Source organism: Canis lupus, chromosome 5 (assembly GCF_003254725.2).
Source record: "Canis lupus dingo isolate Sandy chromosome 5, ASM325472v2, whole genome shotgun sequence".
NCBI classification, from domain to species: domain Eukaryota; kingdom Metazoa; phylum Chordata; class Mammalia; order Carnivora; family Canidae; genus Canis; species Canis lupus.
This window is the reverse complement of record NC_064247.1, coordinates 19953318-19973898: the sequence shown is the minus strand read 5'-3', so window position 1 is coordinate 19973898 and position 20581 is coordinate 19953318. Positions and strand designations below refer to the sequence as shown.

The window sequence follows — 20581 nt, the reverse complement described above, 5'->3', positions numbered from 1 at the left end:
TGTCCCCTGCTGCTAATGGAGTCCGGAGGCTCGGTGGGGTGTGGGGGATTATTATCTGAACACTCTAGGGCACTCACAGCAGGCAGTTCCCATTGTCAGTGAAACCCAGTCTGGAGGTGGCATCTCATTACCTTGTTATCGTGCATCTGTCTCGTTGGCCAGTGTAACGGTGGGTGACAGCTAATGGAACAGTATTGATTGCATAGTATTTGCTGCCATTAAGCCTGCCTTTCATCCGTTCTGTTCTTCAAAATTTTCTCTGCTCTAGGAAAGGTGGCTTTGGGGTGTCAGAGTGGGAGACCGAGGAAGGAGAGATGAGCAATTGTGGTAGACTAAGTGTTCCAGCATTTCATTCCACTTGTGCTTTTTACTTCATTGGCACCATCCCACATGGCAAGGGACACTTGGTAAAGGTACTCCTTTACCGCCATAGACCCTTTGCCACACAAGGTGTGATCAACTTAGGGCTCAGTGAATAGACATTGGTTGCCACATTCCCCTACTTATATCAGCTGCTTTGCCTGGCATCTTGGCTGAGGATGGTGTGAGACCCTCTCTGTGCCACCGTATATATGGACTGAGAGTTGCCCACAGCCTGAATCTAAGCAGTATGGTTTTAGCAAAACTGAGTCTGTGGGGGGAACCAGCTGTTTTCCCTCATCTTCTCTTGTTCATCTTCCAGAGAAGCTCATGTTCAAGAATGCACCAACCCCACAAGAGTTCAGGGAGGGGGAAGATGCCGTGATTGTGTGTGATGTGGTCAGCTCTCTCCCACCGACCATCATCTGGAAACACAAAGGCCGAGATGTCATCCTGACTAAAGACGGTGAGGCCTGAATTCCCTGGCAGTTGCCCTTACCCCAAGCCCCTGGGTCCCCTAGGGGTACCACCCTAGCCAGCCTCTGAGGCATTCCAACTCAAACTCAGGTTCCAGTGTCCCACAGCCATAGGCACTTTCCAGATCCCCAGTGGGTCAATGTCCGGAGCTTGTACATTCAGGTACTTGACTTTCTCTTCAAAGGAAAAGACAAAATTCCAGTAGACTTGTGCTCTTGGCTCTATGTCCTTGTCAGGGCCACATTTCTTGATTACAGCATCAAGCCCCACCTCCACACCACCCCACCCCCACGCCCCACCTCCATCCCAGAAGATTTCAGCTAGGGAGGAAGAAGGGCCCTGCAACCTGCTGCAGATGCCAGAGTTCTCTGACTGACCCTTGGATGAACCCACCTCTTGTCTCTTCTAGTCCGATTCATAGTCCTGTCCAACAACTACCTGCAGATCCGGGACATCAAGAAAACAGATGAGGGCACTTATCGCTGCGAGGGCAGGATCCTGGCACGGGGAGAGATCAACTTCAAGGACATTCAGGTCACTGTGAACGGTGAGGAGATCCGGTCTTCCTCCTCTCTCCATTCCTACAATGTGGTTCCGCTATATCATCCTCCGTAACCTCCTCTTTGATCTATGAAATAATTCCACTCCTGTGTGGAATTTAAGAAATAATGAAAGGGACCATAAGGGAAAGGAGGGAAACTGAGTGGGGAAAAATTAGAGAGGAAGACAAACCATGAGAGACTCCTAACTCTGGGAAACAAATAAAAGGTTGCAGAAGGGGAAGTGGGGGGGTGGGGGGGGTGACTGGGTGACAGGCACTAAGGAGGGCACATGATGGGATGAGCACTGGGTGTTATACTATATGTTGGCAAATTGAATTTAAATACAAAATTTTAAAAAATAAAAATAATAAAAATAAAAAAGAAAGAAAAAAATAAAGAAATCCCATTCTGCCTCATGCATCCATCTAGTTGAGCCCCCCCCCCCCCCTTGCTGGTATAGCCTCTGGCTTATTTTGTTTTTTCTTAATACACTTGCCTTTGGGTCTCCCTCAACTCCTCAACTCCGGGGATTTCTAGTGCAATTCTTGAATGTCCTTCATTGTCTTAGGGCACGAGAAACTTCCCCCCTGCTTTCTAATAAATTCTTATTCATCCTTCATTGTCCTTGATGCTACCGTAATCATGAGGTTAGTCCCTTGATTCAATGTGCAAAGAAAATATTATAATCAGTTCAGTCCTCAGAATAGTCAGAATCACCGGCCATGGGCTTATTAATCTTAATCTGCGGTGTGTCAAATAAACACACCCGTGGAATCGAGCTGACATTTACAAGATGTTTACAGGAAATCATAATGTCAGTACTAAAAAAATAAGCAAATCGTGGTTGAATTGTTTTGGCTATTGATATATATTTTTTGCCAAATTCTCCCCCTCTCATTCCTTTGGTAAAAACTGTTTGTGCACAAGGTTGTTTGTGACAGTCCCAGAGAAATGTCACTCAGTGAGCTGGTACATTACCATTTAACCACCAAGCACAGGCGTTTTCAACTTTTTCCAGTATCAAGAGCCCCCTTTTGGATGTCAAGTTCCACTTAACCATGATAGTAGTAAGATTAATATGCATTGATTGAGAAAATACATAATGATAAATATCTACTATAAGTTGAAGACTATTTTAAGAGGAATAAAACATATCAATGTAGCTTTTAAAGCTATGTTATCGAGACACGACGTTATAATATATTAACGGTACATATAACGAGATTTTGTGTTGTTGAAAAACACTGATGCATGTTTGTGGGTGACTTATTTATTCTGTTTAGAATAATTACTTAGTACACACGTGCATTTAGATCCCTTATCCTAACTCCACAGCTGCCCAGGACTCTCGACCTCCAGGCTGTGACCCTCTGACCCTAAGGTCCCCTAGAGGTGCCTCCTCTCCAGGCCACTGGGTTCCTCCAGGTTTTCACAACCACCCCTGACAGCTCTTTTTTCCCTTCAGTGCCACCCACCGTCCAGGCCAGGCAGAGCATAGTGAATGCCACCGCCAACCTCGGCCAGTCCGTCACCCTGGTGTGCGATGCCAAAGGCTTCCCAGAGCCCACCATGAGCTGGACAAAGTAAGAAACTGGCTCATGCCTTCCATCACGGCCTAGTGGAGGAGGGTGGACCATGGAGCCTGCTCCATGTTGGCGTTTCAGTGGAACGGGCATAGGCTGCTTGGGAATATCAGCTCTAGGTGCAGAATGGATTCTTATCTGTAAGCTTCTCTCGCCTTGTGCACTGGATCCCTTCCAGTGGGGCAGAACCAGAGGGCGTGGCCTCGGAGGCCCCCTTTGGAATGTTCGTAGGCAGTTCATAGCCCTTGGACAGAAACAGAGGTTTGGGTAGAGGAATTAAAAGTGTATGTGCAAGTACAATTTGGCGTGTTAACCTTCTGCGAGGACCGAGTCTTTCCCATGGGCTCAGTCTGCATTTTGTGGAAACAGATTAAAAGCAAACATCTGACTTCTGTGGTCAAAATTGTGGCACTTTGCATTTCTGCACCGTGTAGGGAGGGGGAACAGATAGAGAACAAGGAAGACGAGAAATACATCTTCAGCGATGACAGTTCTGAGCTGACCATCAGGAAGGTGGATAAGAACGATGAGGCGGAGTACGTGTGCATCGCCGAGAATAAGGCTGGAGAGCAGGATGCGTCCATCCACCTCAAGGTCTTTGGTAAGCACGGTGGGGGTCAAGGTCGTTGCTCTGCCACACTTCCTCTTACCCTGCACACTCAGTCCTCCAGCAAGACCCCGTCCTCTCTGCCTTGGAGTCTCTTCCAGGTGCAACCACGTCTACCAGCTGCACCCCCTAAGCCCGAGTCCATGCCATCCTCCCCCTCTCCTGGTCAGTGACACAGCCTCCCAGCTGGCAGCCTGCCGCCACCTCGTGGTGCCCCCAGCCCCTCCTTACTGTAGCCAGAATGACCTCAAGCACCAGTCCTCTGTTTAAAATCCTCCCATGGCTTCCTGTTGCAAGCAGAATCAAACCCAGACTCCCTGCCCTGGCCTGTGAGACCTAACCTGAGCCAGCCCCTGCCTTCCTTTCCAGCCTCACCTTTTCCTCCACTTTGCTCCACACTGAAAACTCTCCAACCACTCGGGCCTTCCTTCTGTGGCTCAGGCAACACTGAGCTTTGTTCCTTGTCTTCGAGACATTGCACTTGATACTTCTTCTGCTTGGAATGTCATTCCCCGACACCTTCTCTGAGCCACCTCCTTCTGCACCGTTCAGATCTCAACTCAACCCGCCTGCTCCCTGAATCCTTCCTGCCCTGCCCTGGCTAACGCACCACCGCCCCCCACCCACCTCCACTGAGCACTTCCATGGGTCTTACCGTGTCTTCTTCACCTCACCTGTCATACCTGAACTGGCCTTATTTACATATTTGCTCTGGGGATTGTTGTCTCAAACGTCCCACAAAGTATATAAACACCGAGAGAGCAGCGTGCTGGTTATTCTCTCTCTCCTGCTTTATCTCTGCCACTCCAAACAGTGCCAGTCTTGTGAAGGGCCACGGTAAACATTAGTGACCAGCCAGCTGGCTAGCTGGGTCTCCCTTGCTTCTTTCCGTGGCCTGTGTGAAGTGGTGCCATCAAAATCACGAGGGGAGCCCCTGTGTCTCTGTCTTTATAAACTCCGTTAATTTCCATTCATTTAGAACTGAGGTGCATTTTGACCTGACCTTGAGAAAAGAATTTGTGGCAGAGAAATGCTTAATCTTATGGCTCTCAGCAGTTCTCTGTTCGTTCTCTGTTCGTTCTCTGTTCTCTGTTTTAAAAAAAGACATGGGGCACCTGGGTGGCTCAGTCAGTTAAGCATCCAGCTCTTGAATCCTGAGATCAGGCCCCACATCAGGATCCAAGCTAAGCATGGAATCTGCTTGGGATTTTCTCTCTCTCCTTCTCTCCCTGCCCCTTCTGACTTGTCTCTCTCAAAAAATAAAAAATAAAAGTAAAAAAATAGACAAGTAAGCTGGTCCACTGTAGGTGGTCTAACTAGGCGCCAGAGAGGCAGCTCTGATTCATGTGGTTCCCAGGTCACTCCAGTGTGTGCCTGGGGAACCTGCTTGGGACCTGCTTATTTAGCCTGATTGTAGCCCTTTGAAAGATCAAGTGCTTCTGTGCAGTTGGACTTGCTAATCATAGATGAATCTTATTTCTCCATTCATAACAGTTGGGCTTAGAAACAGGTTATCAGTTTGGTTCACATCAACTGGATATACTGGAGAGTGAAAACTAATGGTCTCGGAAAATACTCTTGACAGTTTTTTTTCTCTAATTATTTGCATAAGGGAAGGAGGAGCAATTTGTTTGATGTGAATGCAGCACAGTGCATATGACAAGGAGATGAGTCTTGAAATGAGTAACCATCACTTGTCTTGGGAAAGTCCTAGATGTTAGCCCCATAAAGTAATAATAATACCCAACACGGAGCAAGTGCTTAGAGTATGTAAGCACTGTGTGAAGTACTGTCTATAAACTGACTCTCATAATCCTCAGCACAACGCTGTGAGGTAGATTTCATAATTGTTCCTATTTTCCAAATGAGGAAACTGAGCCCAGAGAATTGGGTGACCTACCCAGCGGAGCCAGGATTCCAGCCCAGGCAGTTGGCTTGTAAGTCCTTTGCCCTGAGGTAGCAATGGAGAGTTACTACTCCACAAAGCTCAACTTAACACACACTGCCTCTGAGTTACAGATGGAATGGCTAGGAATACTGAAGTTAGCATATCCCTCACCATGGATGGCATGGTTTCTCTGCGGAAATACACTCAGTTCTGGTTTGGCTGGTCAGGAACAGATCTCCATGTCTCTTCCAGGCCTTTCTGGTTCTGGCCCAGGATGGAGACATGGGCAGTGAGTCAGGGGCCAGTGTAGACTAAAGAGTGGGATAAGGTCTAGGGGAGGAAGTAACGAGGCAGGGAGTGTCGGATATAGGAACTGTGGCAAGGCAAGATTTGTCTTTCTACCTGCCTCCATCACCCAGCATCCCGTCCTGAGACACACACACACACACACACACGCACACTTTCTTCCCCAAGACCGCAGCTGGGACAATAGATGCTAATCCAGAAGAGCAAAGAGAGGAGAGATGGCTAGATTTGTGCAGAGACAGGTAAGTAAACCACAGACTCCTAGAGACTCCCTCCCCAGAAGCCTCCAGAATGAGAGCCCTCCTCTGCAATATCCAGGGAGAGTTCACATAGCCTCCTTGGCTACTCCTTGGAGTAACCTGGTCCCTCACATCCACATGGCTTTTCCTCTCCATTTCACATTCATAACCTCCTCTCCCTCCTCCTCTGGCCTCCCTTGGTTTAGGAGATTGGTAGGAGGGCCAGGACCCTGGGTGGGGAAGGCTAGCCAGGGAGGGTTCCTTCTTTCTTTTACTGTCTGTCCCTCCCCTTCCCCTTGGCTTGCCATGGGGACCTCCAGCACTAGGGGAGAAATGGGGCAGGTTCCCCAGCGGTGGCCCAGTTGGCAGCAGTGAGGCAGAAGAACAGAGAATCCAGTAGTTCGGATAGTAGAGAAGGGCTCAGAACCCCTGTGATTCAGGACGGGAAGGCAATTAGTATGTACAGGGCACATCTAAATTAGAGCCTGCCATAATTGTACCTTACCGACATCATTTTTCCCTAAGAAAGGGACTTGTTCTAGCATGCATTGCCCTAGTTATCAGCCAGGAGCTCTTTTTACTAAGTAGTTACATCCTATCTTTCTTTAAATTTGGCAGTGAATTTCCATCGCTTTTCTCCCCACGGGCCCTTCTGGAAAAGTATTTTCGTCTCCACATATCCCTATTATGCTCACACAAATGCTTTTGAGGTCTCCTGCTGCTGTGGGCTGAGGCAGGTTCACCAGTGGGTTTGCTTAACTGACCCCTTCGGACCAAAGCAGCCTGCGTGAGTTTTAAAGCCTGAAGGGAGGTGCACCTGTCATATCCAGCCTCTCCATTCAGAGAAGAAGGGCCCCACAGCCCTCCTTGGGTTGGGGATGCAGGAGCCTGGATTGGGATGGGAATAGACAAAACCATCTCTCAGCTGCAGAGCGCAGAGCCATGGACATGCCAGAAGAGGAGAGCCAGTGTGCTTGGGAGACTCCCAAGGACAGCTGTGCTCACGGGAGGGTCTGTGGGGAGAAGTGGGATGGAATGATCTGAAGCATTAAGTCCCATAGCAGCAGGTGGAAAATGGAACAGGGATCCGAAGTCAAGGGCCCCGCAACAGACACTAATTAAGATGGTGTAAGTACCATCTGAAGACAAAGCCTGGAGCTACTCCTCTAGATGCTGGTGTGCAGAGGGAAGTGACCCTGCAGCTGTCCCTGTTTGCCTAATGATGCCCATTGTCCCAGGGTGATTGTTTAGAGTATCCCTTTTTCATTCTCAAGAGTGTCCTGATTTGGACAATAAATTATATTGATATTCTAACTCCAAGGCAATATTCTAAGCCCTCAATTAGTTCTGACAATAGCCTTGCTTTTGTAGTGCTGACAGGTTAGGTCATTAGTGAGAAGCTTGCCTTCCTTCCAGCAGCCCTCTGTAGACCATACAAAATTAGCTCTTGTTAATAATGTTTTTAGTAAGAATATAGTTTGCTTTTTTCTAAAGATTCGTATCGTACAGTGCATCCTCGGTAACCCTCTAGGAAATGGAACCACTAAAGCAAATATTAATAGATGTGAACTATCCCCTGTCTCTCTTCTATTCACCTTTTGATGCCAGGACAAAGTGCTAGGGGTCAGAAGGCCAGCAAACACTGTCTAGGTCACGATATCCATCTAGGTTTCAAGAGGCCAAAAAATTCAGCCTTCCCGTGACTGCCTCCAGACCTCCAAACAACTGTTCAGTTCAGTGAATTCAGTCATTTGGCTGAATTTTCTTTTATTTTTTTAGCACTTTTCAATCTGTGATTTTAGCAGTATAGAAATTCAACTTTTATTTTATCTTTCTAAAACCTCCTGTCTAGCCTCACTTAACACTTAGTCTATTCAGTGTGAGTCGTGACCACCTTGAAAGTCCCACTCATCAAGATAGACACAAAACCTTCCTATGGGAAAACCTCACTCAAGTGAACTCCATAAATTCCAATTTGTGATCATTTGGCCACATTGGATTGAGACGTGCCTGTGCGCCTGCCATCAAAAAAGGATTTGCCAAGCAAGCTGCTTAGTACAGATTAACTATAGCAGAATATTTGACCTATATGGATAATTTTATATAGAAGCAGATATTTGCTACATTAAATGCACAGCCTTGTCATTGTTTTCCCTTCATTAAAGCAGAATCAAGGGTCTCGGCCTGTAGGAAGTACATAGGCAGTAGTTCATTCACCTACTCAGGAGCAGCGTGTGAATTTGAATGTAAAGGCAGTGCACTTCTTTCAAAAATTACCCATAAATTTGATTTATTTATTTTTTGTTTATCTATCCAGCCTCGTCTTTTCCTCCATTAGTGAAATAAGTTACATTTGTGCAGTGTTATCTTTTCTTTTCTATGGAAGGTTTCGCAATTTCAGAGTATAATTGTTTTAAATCAGGAGAAGTCAATTTTCTCTAATGTTTTAACATTTAACTCTGCTTTCGAATGCTTGTGTTTTCTTGCATTACCCAAAACATTTGGAAAATGAACCCATCTCTTCTCCTTCCTATCCCAGCCCACTCCCCAGCCCCCAACCCATCTCTCGCCCCATCTCCTCGCCTGAATCAATGCTAACACAGTTCTCCTAGTCAGTGAGAAGCTCAGAGTCATTGCAGTCCTTCTCCTTCCCTCTTTCGACTTTTGCCATGCCTCCTAAGCCCGCTGTCCATTTGGCACTTGCTGTGAAACCTTCCATTAGCACCTCTCTCCAAGCTGCCCTTCTTCCATGTGCCCCCCCTCCCCCAGGACCACCCCGATTCGGAGACTGTATTACACCACATCTGGGGTGCTGTCAGAGCTTCCAAATTGGTTTCCCCACCTCAAGGTTTTCTCTGTTCTAAATCATCTTGAGCTTTTTCCTAGATTAACCTTCTTTAAGTGCAAATGGTCATTTCATTCCTCTGATCAAACACTGCCAGTGGGCCTCCATCAGCGCCAGGAGATCATTCAAAGCAAGCACTTTAACCAGGCAGCCAGGACTCTGTGCCGGGGCCCACGGGGCCCAGCACAGCCTCCTTCTGCCGAGATGCACAGATCTGTTCACACCACACTGCCCTCCACCCACGTTTTGTCTTCTTTGCTCTCATTCAAGGAGTTTCCTACACGTTCTGCCTTCTTTGCTCTCATTCAAGGAGTTTCCTTCCTACAGAAGGAGTTTCCTTCTTTGCTCTCATTCAAGGAGTCATCAAGAATGACTCTCTCTATCCCAGAGTTCCATGCACTGACAATCTCACAGCCCAGCCCAAAAGCTTTCTCCTCGTGAATGCTCCAAGCAGGGAATGCTCTTCTTTGGCGTCCCCCTCCTTCCCCCCCTCCCCTGCCTTCTCCAGTCTCTGCCCTTGGCAGTCTTACTCTGTGGGATCTTGTTGTTACTGCTTTCACATCGATGCTGTCACACGCCTGCTCATTGTACATTCATTGGTGGATTCAGTTCTGTGTCTCCTATGACGCCTAGAATAGGGTCTTAGACTTAGTAAGTACATAACCTTTGCTGGATAGGTGCATGTTATAATTAAAACCCAGAAAGCTAAAAAATCAGATAAACTCATGAACATGTCTTGTCTTTTCAGCAAAGCCCAAAATCACTTATGTAGAGAACCAGACCGCCATGGAGCTGGAGGAACAAGTCACTCTGACCTGTGAAGCCTCAGGAGACCCCATCCCCACTATCACCTGGAGGACATCTACCCGAAACATCAGCAGTGAAGAAAAGGTATGGTGTCACCCAAGAGTTTCAGGGCCATGGGATGCAGGCTCAAAGCAGATATGTCTGCCCATGGCCCCTTCTCTTCGGTGAGCCGGAAGATGGGAAGCGGGCCCCAGAGGCTATGCCAGGTCCCATGGCCTCCGGCCTCCAGCCTGCCTGGCTGTGGCTTGATCAGTTCACCTTGCAGTGGAAGGGCCACAGTTTCTTGCATAGATGTATAGGGGTGTGATGTTAGTGGGCATGGTCAAGTTAGACATTCTGGGGAGAAAGGGGGTGTAGTGCTTTTCAAACCCAGGATTATGGAGCTATGAGGAGCAAGGAGAAGCCAAGAGCCTGGTGGTCCAGCTGTCCTCATCTCAGGAGCACCGAAGGAAATGTCTCCCGGAAATAGCAGGGTTCAGAATGAGCCCTATTAATTCTTTTCCTTGTGTTTCGTAGACTCATGCTGTACATGCACTCTATGCACAAAAGCTTGGTTGCCTTTGTGTCTGCCTGTATTTTTGGTCACGTTTGGATATCATTTTGTTCTGAAGGCAAAAATAATTAGCAGTTTCTGCGTGATGATTACACAGGGTTCTGTGATGCATTCACTGAGAGCTTAAACACATGGTAGCAACCTTCCTGGCAATTTGAAATGATTGGGAAGATTTAGCGTTAAAGCACATAGATTTATAGGTCACCGGAAAGCTGTCTTTATTATTGACAGTATATACAAATTGAGGTAACCCCACATCAGGCAGCCCTTTGCTACTGAGTGTGAGCCAAACGCAGCAGGAAGAAGCAGCTTGGTTTTAAACCACCTTAAACCCTCTTATGGCACTTCTCCAATCTCATATACCTTGTAGGAATGAGCTTCATTTTAGTTGGCCAAAGCTTTGTCACCTATTCAAGAGTAATGGGCCTACCCTTAAAGAACATTTAGAATTGATTGCTTATTGACCAGAATGTCAAAAAATGAATAGATCTTCACTCTTCTGCCTGCCTAACAGAAACCCCTACAGAGGGTAAACTCAAAGTCGAGAAGAGATAGTGTGAAACACCAGAGCTGCATTTGGGATTTGCATTTCAGGATCTGATTGCTGCCCCACAAATGAAAAACAAAACTAAATCAAAAGGAACAGAAATTGCTGTTCCAAAAAGCCCATTATTTTTTGCAAGTTTTACCTCCACAGTTGAATTAAACTTAACAAAAACCCACGGAACTGCTAAGTATTTTTGAAACTCACATATGCTGTTCGATATTGTGAAAACCAACTGGATTAAGAAATGTGGTGTTTACTTGGATACTTTCTTTATCAACATTGGAATTAAACCCTAAGCTCAGATTTCAGCTCCCATCGTGTGTGTTATGTGGATTGAATGTACATTTCAGGGCTTAAACCACAGGGCTGCTGCTTGGCAGACTTTTCTACATCAGGCTTGTGATTTGTCCAGAGTGACCTAGTGCACATCGTTGACCTACAAGGAAGGACAGAAATAGTATCTATCCCAGATGAATGATGCTTTTAAATTCAGTGTCTTTTCTAGGAATAGCTCTACAGCTAAGGTAGACTAGAAGGGTTATTAAGATTTGTGCCTACCCTACGTTCTTTAATAGGTGGGCACTTCTGGCCTGTATCTGTGAATTCATTTTTACAGAATGAGAACAAATAACCAGGCATTAATATACACTCATACTTACTAACTATTGAGACAAAAGGCATCCAGCAGAGACCATCTCAGACCAAGTAGGTGTTGTATAATTCAATTATCAGTGTGGATCACTTGTGTCAATCAGAGATAATTAATCTAACCCCAGCCACATAGGTTGTGTTGTGGTTTCTTTTACTACGGACTGCCTTCAAATTTACTCGAACTTGATGTTACCAGAACATGAGTGAATCCATGTTAGAACAAGTCCTCCAAACCAGCCAGTGATAGGACACCATATTGACGTATTTGCCCGTGTGAAACCCTAAATAGAAAAGTTGCTATTTCTATTAGTTATATATTAATATAAAGAAGCTCGATGTCCATCTTATACCATGGATAGCTAATAATTAAGAGAAGGAATATGGCCTATTCGTGTTGGCTGGACTCTGGGTAATAAATGCTCAGCTTTTTTTATCTGGCAGCAACCCCTCGTGTTCTCCTCCACCTGCAACATATCTAATCAGGCATCAAGATGATTAGAGTCACCGTATTGTGGGAGTGAAAGAAAACAATTTCCTTTAAATATCAGGATACACGAAGCAGATAGAAAAAGATGATTGTATGTAACCTCTGAAGTCAGGAAGGCTCCTGAGAATTAGACCACACAGAATGCTGGGATCCTAGAAGTCAGGAAGGAGGGTCCCCATTGTCTAGTCTCAGCCGGCACTCTCCAGCCTATTTGCTGGAAAGTCTCATGGCCCCTCCTCAAAGGGTGCCAGGGTCTGTCCTCTGCAGGCAGTTGGCCAACACTGATGATGAGGAAGATCTGCCTCCCTCCCCCTTCCACCTCCCAGTTTCCCACCTCTGCCACTCAGCCCTCTGTGCAAAAGCTCTGGGATTTTCCATCACTCTCACTCATCTTCCCTTAAACACACTCGCTGGTCTTCCCCGTTTCTAATGTCTAGGGTTCCCTTCCTAGAGAGCTTCAGTGCACTGGCGCTCCCCTAAAGTTTGATTGTGCCCAGTGTAACTAATGCAGATTTCCATGCAGTTACCGTTCCCTTGTTCGGGACACTGCCATGCAGCTAATACTTTATCCCTGGAGCCATTTCCTCATTCTCTTGCTTCATATTGAGCTTGTGGTCAACTAAAATGCTCAGCTCTTTTTTTATCAGCTCTTTGTTTATGTGAACTGCATTTAAGCCACATACCCCTTTATCCTGTTCTTATACAATTGATTGCTTTGCCAAAAAATGCAGAATTTTGTATTTATTTCTGCTAAAAATTGTGTTGTTTGTTGCAACCCGATGTTTCTCAGTGGGGTGACTATGGCAACTTGGGAAGGCTCTTCTTTCCTGGGACAGTCTTGGCCATTGCAAGATATTTAGCACCAGCAGTCCCCTTCCCTCTAAATGCCAGTAGCCACCTCTAATCATTTTTGATTACCAGAAAAGCCACATACACAAACTCTTCCTGGCTTGAGAAACAATTCAGTCCATCTTTCTAACCAAGCAAGTCTGACTTTCATCTGAGCTGTCCTTAGAGGTCTGTAGGTCTAGGGCATTTCAAGCCATATGGGCCCTCCTGTTTCGTTTATGTGTTTTTAAAGTAATGAGGTCTAACAGTCGGTGGTGAGCCCACTTCACAAGGCCCAAATGCAGGCAGTTCAGTAGCCTTTCCAGGCAGCTGCCGTCCAGCATCTGCATTAGCTGGTGCCTCTAACCTCATATGAGCACTTATGTGAAACATCTTTGTTCCAGCCTCTGATAAAAATGTTGGCTGGGACAAGGTCAAGTGCAGACCCCTTCAAGTGTCCTCACTGGCTCTGGAGGTAGAGCACCTCATGCCTTGTTGCTCCTCATGATTTTGATGACCTTTGTGGGAGATTCAATGATTTCTTTAATAAAGTTGGCTACAGTATAAGCTAATTAAAGCAGCTTGGTCTTTTGCTTCCTTGCTTAGTCTAGTAGTCATCTAGTATTACCCTTCTTAAGAGAAGAGGAAAGAAAAGACTTTCAACCACAAGCACCGAGTTAGTAACTTTCTAATGTTCCATCCTGATGTTCCTCTTCATTAAAAAGAGGAAGGAGGGGAAAAGCAAGCAAAAACCAGTGTACTGAGCCCAATCGTCATACCCTAACTGATCACGTCTCTAGGTATAGTCCAATGGCTCCTTTGAGATTGATTATAGTCTGCTGAGCTTCAGCTAGTTGAGTTGGTTTTTCTCAACAGCCAATTTAGCTAAGCTAAATTTGTGTCATTAAGACCATGAGGGTAGATCGGCTGTCTGAAAGTTAATCCATTTCTTAGTCTCTATTATGTCGACCAAAGAAGAAAACAAACCATAGTTGTACATCGTAATGGGTCAGTTTGATCCATGTGTCTCGAGGTCATTGTGATAATGCAGATACAAAGACAGTTGGCACATCCACATCATTTCATTGCTCATCCTACCTAGACTCATTTTCAGTATTGCCAGGTATGCAAGTGAGTGGGGCTAACTTCCAGGTCCCATTTACATACTGAGCGAGAGACCTTTGGAGGATGATTTGCACAATCTGTCGCTAGCAGAACACATTCTCTGTGTGCTTATTTGAACCTCTTATTTGAACATGCCTTTGAAATGACTGGTAAAGAAATTCATTTGAAACTTTAATATTTAAGGAAAGAAGAGGGGCAAAGAGTTGAGATCAAAAGAGTTAGATTGAAAAAACTGGAATTTCGTGAATCTTGAGGCTTTCACTGGTAGAGTATCCCACAAACCCCACAAATGAGATAGACCTTTGAAATTCTGGATTCACTGGAAACTGGATCTTTCTGTCACTGGGAAGAATTCCTCTTTAATACAATGTAGATGCCCACATATAAACACTGGAAAAGTTGTCTGCGTTGAGTGGTTAGAGTCTGGGGTATTCTGTGTGTGAGCAAAGGTGTAGCAGGTAATACTTTAGGATAGCTGTAGGGATGCTTCATGTTAGTTTATGTACATGTTCCTACAGACTTGTGTGTGAGCTAATAAACGTGAATATTAAAAGAACCTGACACTTGAAATTTCTGTAGCATTACCCAATTATATCCTAGTATGTTATATGTGTATACACTTGCATATCAGATTGTCTTAAAGTGAGCCACACAATCACTAAATTATCAGGGCCAATGTGCATCCTACCATTTCACCAGACACCCAGGCAGTAGGTCAGGCTCCTGGAAGCCTTTTTTTTTTTTTTTTTTTTACTAGCAACTAATTATTCTAAAAGCCACAAAACCATAGTGATTTGGGAGAGCCAGATCTGAAAAACAAATAACTCCATATGATATAGCCCTTTCAAAAATAACTTGATTCCTGCAGCCCTGGCATGTGACAGACAAGCTTCTCGGTGATGTGGAATTGGCAACCACATTTGACATGTTGGCCCACTGTCACTTTGGTCTGTGCATGTTCTTTTCCTCTGTTCTCACATTTTCTTCGTTCCGACATCACGTGACATAATCCAACATGTCCCTCCTCATTTCTCACAAAAGCTCTTTGCATTTAGTGGACTCTTACTAAATGTTTGCTAACTCATTTGCATTTCCTGGATTGCACTGCTGTGTCTCTGGCATCTGTTCTTTCCTTTCTCCATCTGAACATCAGTGACAACCAGGCAGTCATGCCACCTAATAAAAAGAACAATGCAGGTATGATGTTTTTGAATCCTGGTATGAAAACAGAAAAAAACTGTAAGCATAGTAGATTCCCAAGTGTGCCGGATAAGTAAAATATCTAGATGTGGGCAGGAAAATGCCCAAACCTCTATGCTTCTGAGTTGACTCACTCCGTTGCGAATGCCATGTTTGATGACGGTGGTGCACGCTTGAGCCTGCATGCCATCTGGGCATTTCTCTGCCCTTACGAACTGACTGGAGCTGCCAGAGCACTCAGAGTTTGGTGTCCTGAAAGTTTTGCGACCTACAACTTTAAGGACTTCGTGTTTGCCATTCCCAATGTACCTCTCTGCTCCTTTCTTAGTTCCTTTTTTTAAAAAAAAATATATAAACTTGATTTTTAATAGGATGCATGCAACGAGTTAGAAAAATGCATGAGCACAAAATGGCATTAGCATTTTTGCGATAAGCTGTCGGATAGAATCCAAAGGAGGAAACCTACCTTACAAGTATCTCTAGATTATATGGTTTGTACTAGTAGTGCCACCAAATGCTGCAAGAGCTGCTCAAGACCTCCTAGAACAGGAGCAGTCGAATATGTCTGCTGGCATCCCTGTGTATGAATACCAAAGATTAGGAAAGCCTTCTCCTTTGAATTACATATCTTACTGTGCGTAAGGGGGTTAAACGCTTAACGCTAACTCCTGAGTTAAATTGGGTAATAAACACACCATTGAAAGTGGGCCTTGGACAAAGTTCTGAGTTAAAAAAAGCAGCTGCATGTGCACGAGATGCAGTGTGATACATCAATTCTCTGAAGCAACATGTTGTAAAATTTTACTGCTCTCTTGTTGTGTTTTATATCTTGTTCTCTCCAGGCTTCGTGGACTCGACCAGAGAAGCAAGAGGTATAGCTTACCTGACCACTAGCCAGTCCTTAGTGTTGAAAGCATTCTAGTTTAACTCACCATTGCAGTTCAATAACCAGACATGCTAAACTAATTAGTCATATAGTTCGATTAAAGAATAGGTCGATAGTGGTAGACATTACTTAGCAATAGTGTTGTTTTAGGATGAGCAAGCAAGCTGTGTTGGGAGTGGATGAACAAATCCTTATTACTTCTTAAAATTGGATCTTACTCTCTTGCTGGTGCTGGTAAAATCACATCCAGGTAATTATAATTACAGAAATAAATCGCTCCAATTCCCAGGCCAGGCTTTTTTGAATGACGAGATTTTTTTTTTGACTCTCACCTGGTTGACGTGGCTTTGGGTCATAAAGTCACAGAGTTAGTGGTCTAAAAACCCACTCAGCCCTTTCCAGCTCAACTCATCTTGTTGCTCGCTTATTTGATAATGATTGGTTTTAGTAAATGGTCACATCCCATTTCATGTCAAACCAATACAGATGACATCTCTCCTTGGTTTGCCCAAATTGCTAAAACACATATGTTACTTTCATAGAGCATTAAATTTATGAGATTAGCATGATTTGGCACGAGTGGTTTTATGTTTTTTAGAAGTCGGTAGCATTTAGCCTTTGAGATTTCTCTGACTACTTGCTTCAGCTTGGGTAATGTGGGACTTTGTTTGAAAACTGAAGCTAAATATTAATCTTAAGATTTTAATGTTACATACCCAAGACCCTAATTACAATCTTGCCTATCGGTTTTTTTTTTTTTTTTACTGATTTGTGTGATTAAGTGACAGATAGTAGAATAAAAACCAGTATGCTTTAGATGAAGTTCAAGGATCAAATCCATAAATATTTTTTAAATAGCTTATGTCTCTTCTCCAGAGGAAATTTTGATATTCTAATAATATAAATGTAAACCATGGCAATCCTGTATACTGTATTTTAATCAGGTAACCCGATCCTCTTACTTCCAGAAATGATAATTATTCAGAACACATAACTCATGTGTTCAGGTTGTGGCTATAAATATTTAATGCTGTTTAATATTGAAGAGTTGACTGCCTGTCCCCAGGCACTGATCCTAGTTTCTGCACATGAGCATGCTGCCGTGATCAAACCTAGTGTCTGATAAGCTTTCTTTGTATCCTACCTTCTTCCATGTCATGGGGACTGTAGTCAAGTGCACATCTCGCTGAAATGCCTCCCTCCTGTGGCATGGGAATGGCCTAGTGCTGCCCCAGGCTAGGTGTTTCTTTGCCCCAAAGTCAAGGACCCATTGGGATTGGGGTAAAGAGAGAGAAGCAGCCACTCCTGAGCAACTACAGATCGCATTCTTTTGGCCCTTCTACATCTTTCCCTGTCATTCTGATTTAGACCTGGCTGGAGGGGGAGGTGAGATGTATCAGTGAGCATCAAGGGAGGTTAAGAGAATCATCATTATAAGTGGAAGTAATAGGTTTACTCCCAGGAAAGCTTCCATTTTCCAGAAGTTTCCTTATCTTGAGTATCTCACTCTGGACATAATTGACTTTCAAGTGAGTGCTGCCCCCGGGACTCAGAAGTTCTATTTGTCTCATTCAGAGATGAAGACCGTAAGTTCAGTTAAGCTCCAAAGAAGGCGTGGGCTATGGCCAGTTTCATTCTGTAAGCTCTGAAAATGAGCCCTTATACCTGGTAGAAGGAAAGCAAAAATGTTTTGATGAGAACAATAATTGTAACTGCCCTTGGTGCTGTTTTTGCAAAACAGGGTCTTCTTGTCCTAGCTGTCTTTCCATTCTTGCCCAGACAACATCTGTTTCCTCTGCAAGCCTGGACTCTCAGCATGACCCCAGGTCTGGATGGCTTATAGGTGGCACTCCGACTTTGTCCTGGTGCCAAAGTAAAACATTTCAGAGGGAGACAGTCTAATTGCACTGGAGTCTATGTGCCTCCCCTTGGAGAGAGAACTGAGCATCTGAGAAATTCCCATCATCAATCCTGTTATGAGCCACTGCAAAATAAGAATATTCTCTGTAGAGGACTGTCTCCTGGTCTGTTGACACAATTAAATGAGAAAATTTCTGGGCAGCCCGGGTGGCTCAGCAGTTTAGCGCTGCCTTCATGCCCAGCACGTGATCCTGGGGACCCGGGATCGAGTCCTATATCGGGCTCCCTGCGTGGAGCCTGCTTCTCCCTCTGCCTTTGTCTCTTCCTCTCTCTCTCTCTCTGTGTCTGTCATGGATAAATAAATTTAAAAAAAAGAAAAGAAAAGAAAAGAACATTTCCCACATAGAGAAATTTAGACCACATAGAAGGGGAGAAAAGTATGGCTGTCAGTGAAACCACTTCCCAAGCTTCTCTTCAACCATTTTCTAGAATATTCTGAGTAAAGACTGCTCATGCCCTGCTTTGTTGTTGTTACTGTCCTACTCTTACCTACATGACTCTCTTTGCAACTTTTGCTGCAGTATTACTTCCATGGTGGAAATGTTCTCTTGATTTCTTAAAGCTCTGGTCAGTTTTCCATGTTTGTGGGTGTTGAGCCCAGGACAAGCTCCGTCTGTTTGACAGTCATAGTTTGGCTGCTGGCTGTCACTATTGGCTGAACCTGTGTTCTCATTGAGATAACCAGAAGGGCAGGGGGTGGACCTCGAACCTTTCTGCCTTTGTCCTATGTTTGGTGCAGACAGGAGTGACAAACAGATCAAGTCAGCCCTTCAGAGATACTTGCAAGGATGCTCTCGATGCCACTAGTTTAGACTGATGGGTTAATTTTTGTATGACTCATGGAAGTTGCCACTGGTAGATACTGGGACAACCCTGTTAGCCCACAAGAAAAGGGGGTCCCAGGATCCAGGGACCCTTGTTGTCATCTCTCACTAATGTATGACATCTCCTGAACCAGTCAGCCTTACAGACTTACAGTCAGGTGGATGTTGAGAGCCATGGGCATCTGGGCACTACTCTGAGAGCAGGGTGGCCTTTGCAGAGTTAGGCAGTAATGATTTTGCTCAGCTCTCTGCCTCCTTGCCAGCTGTAGTGTTCCAGCTTCCAGATATGAACCTCGATGGGGCTTAAATGCCTGAGATGGATTAGTTCCATTAGTGATGGTCAGAGGGACTTCTTGGTACAGATCTGCAGAGACTGCCCCATAAGGCCCGTAGGCCTTTGCTTTTGAGCTGCCCAGACTGTGTGCAACTTTGCAATTCTGAGTTTCAGACTTCCAAACCAGCATTGTCAGAAGAGCCTGAAACAGGTGTTCTTCCATTCTTTAAAGACTCAACCCCATGGGACGACAGATGCCATATGCAGAGCACTCACCTGCCCATCTCCACAGAATATCATATGATGGAGATAAGAGTGTGGCCCAGCCTATGAGGAGCAAGACTCCTTCTTCAGATTACCAGCTTTCTTGAGGATCTGAACTTGGGCAGCACGCCCAGACTTTTCCTAGGCCAGCAACCATTATACATTTTAGATGGTCAAAGCAGGAGCCCCTTGGAAATATTCCAGTTCCCTTTGCCTAGGGATCATATGCTTATTGCCCTTTTGACCAATCACTATAATTCCAGAGACTCAGGAAGCCAATTATCATATCAAGGGCTAGAATATGGTGGTGACTGCCTGGGACTCTGTACCACTCTCCCCGGAGAGGGACCCAGTTACACTCACTTCCAGCTCAACAGCCTCTCATCATTGAGTTGTTGGACTTTCTCTTGAATGAAATTGTTTTCTTTTTAAGCATTCAGGAAAGTGAGGCATCTGCAGAAATATAGGTTTCTTGTATAATTTCTTGCATTTGGCACATTCGGATTTCCCATTACGTGCACATGCACCATGGAACTAGCAGATGGGCAGACTCCTCGAAGGAAAGCATAGGATACAGGTTTCCCAGAGTCTCATGAAGCAAAAGCTGTTGCTGCTGGAATCTCTGCTGGCCGGGGCTTTTGCTTCCACTTTAGACATGCCAAACAAAGTCATCTTGGGGGACCTTGGTTGTCCTTGCCCCAAACCAATCTTGGCACAGAAGCTAGACTGCTTAACATAAACTGAGTCCTATTTTCTATTTGGGTTACACTCAGGTTCCTGTGGTGCTCTCCAGAGCCTCCCACGCTAGTCGGTGCCTTAAGTGAGAGACGCGGGCACAGATTGGGGAAGAGGATGTGAGACTGGCCGCAGACAAGAGATGGCCCAGTCTCCTACCCTCAACCCTGCCTCGGGCACTGACGCTTCCCCTTCCCTCCTGGCAGACTCTGGACGGGCACATAGTGGTGCGTAGCCATGCCCGCGTGTCATCCCTGACCCTGAAGAGCATCCAGTACACAGACGCCGGAGAATATATTTGCACCGCCAGCAACACCATCGGCCAGGACTCCCAGTCCATGTATCTGGAAGTGCAATGTGAGCAGTAACTGTGGAAAATGTGGGGTGGGGGGGACCCTGCAGGGTCAGGATGAAAAGGGAAATGAGCAGCCAGGACCTGAGCTGCACGCTACTGCTCTGCTCATGCTCCCTGTGGCGGTTGCCGTAGGCCGGTCCAGAGCTTTGTCCCCAAGTTGTCCCAGGCTCCTTACAAGCTGATGAGCCCTCCTATCTTCCCACGTGGCTCACAGGACTGCTGAGCCAGCCTGCCCTTTACTCTGCCCCGGCACTGGCTCTGCTTTGGGGCACACCTGC

At 45.4% G+C, this 20581-nt stretch overlaps 1 protein-coding gene across 17 annotated transcripts in view; it reads left to right on the top strand.

Moving 5' to 3' along the window:
* NCAM1 (neural cell adhesion molecule 1) overlaps positions 1-20581 on the top strand; it is a 297000-nt gene that overhangs the window by 233955 nt on the left and 42464 nt on the right. For 12 of the 17 annotated variants that reach the window (XM_049109959.1, XM_049109958.1, XM_049109965.1 and 9 more), the window contains exons 4-10: positions 683-826; positions 1247-1384; positions 2845-2962; positions 3397-3563; positions 9596-9738; positions 15888-15917; positions 20155-20305. In XM_049109959.1, coding sequence (XP_048965916.1) covers positions 683-826; positions 1247-1384; positions 2845-2962; positions 3397-3563; positions 9596-9738; positions 15888-15917; positions 20155-20305 — 891 coding nt within the window. The remainder of the gene's footprint in view (positions 1-682; positions 827-1246; positions 1385-2844; positions 2963-3396; positions 3564-9595; positions 9739-15887; positions 15918-20154; positions 20306-20581) is intronic. The other 5 variants (XM_049109967.1, XM_049109960.1, XM_025465516.3 and 2 more) reach the window with 1 other exon arrangement.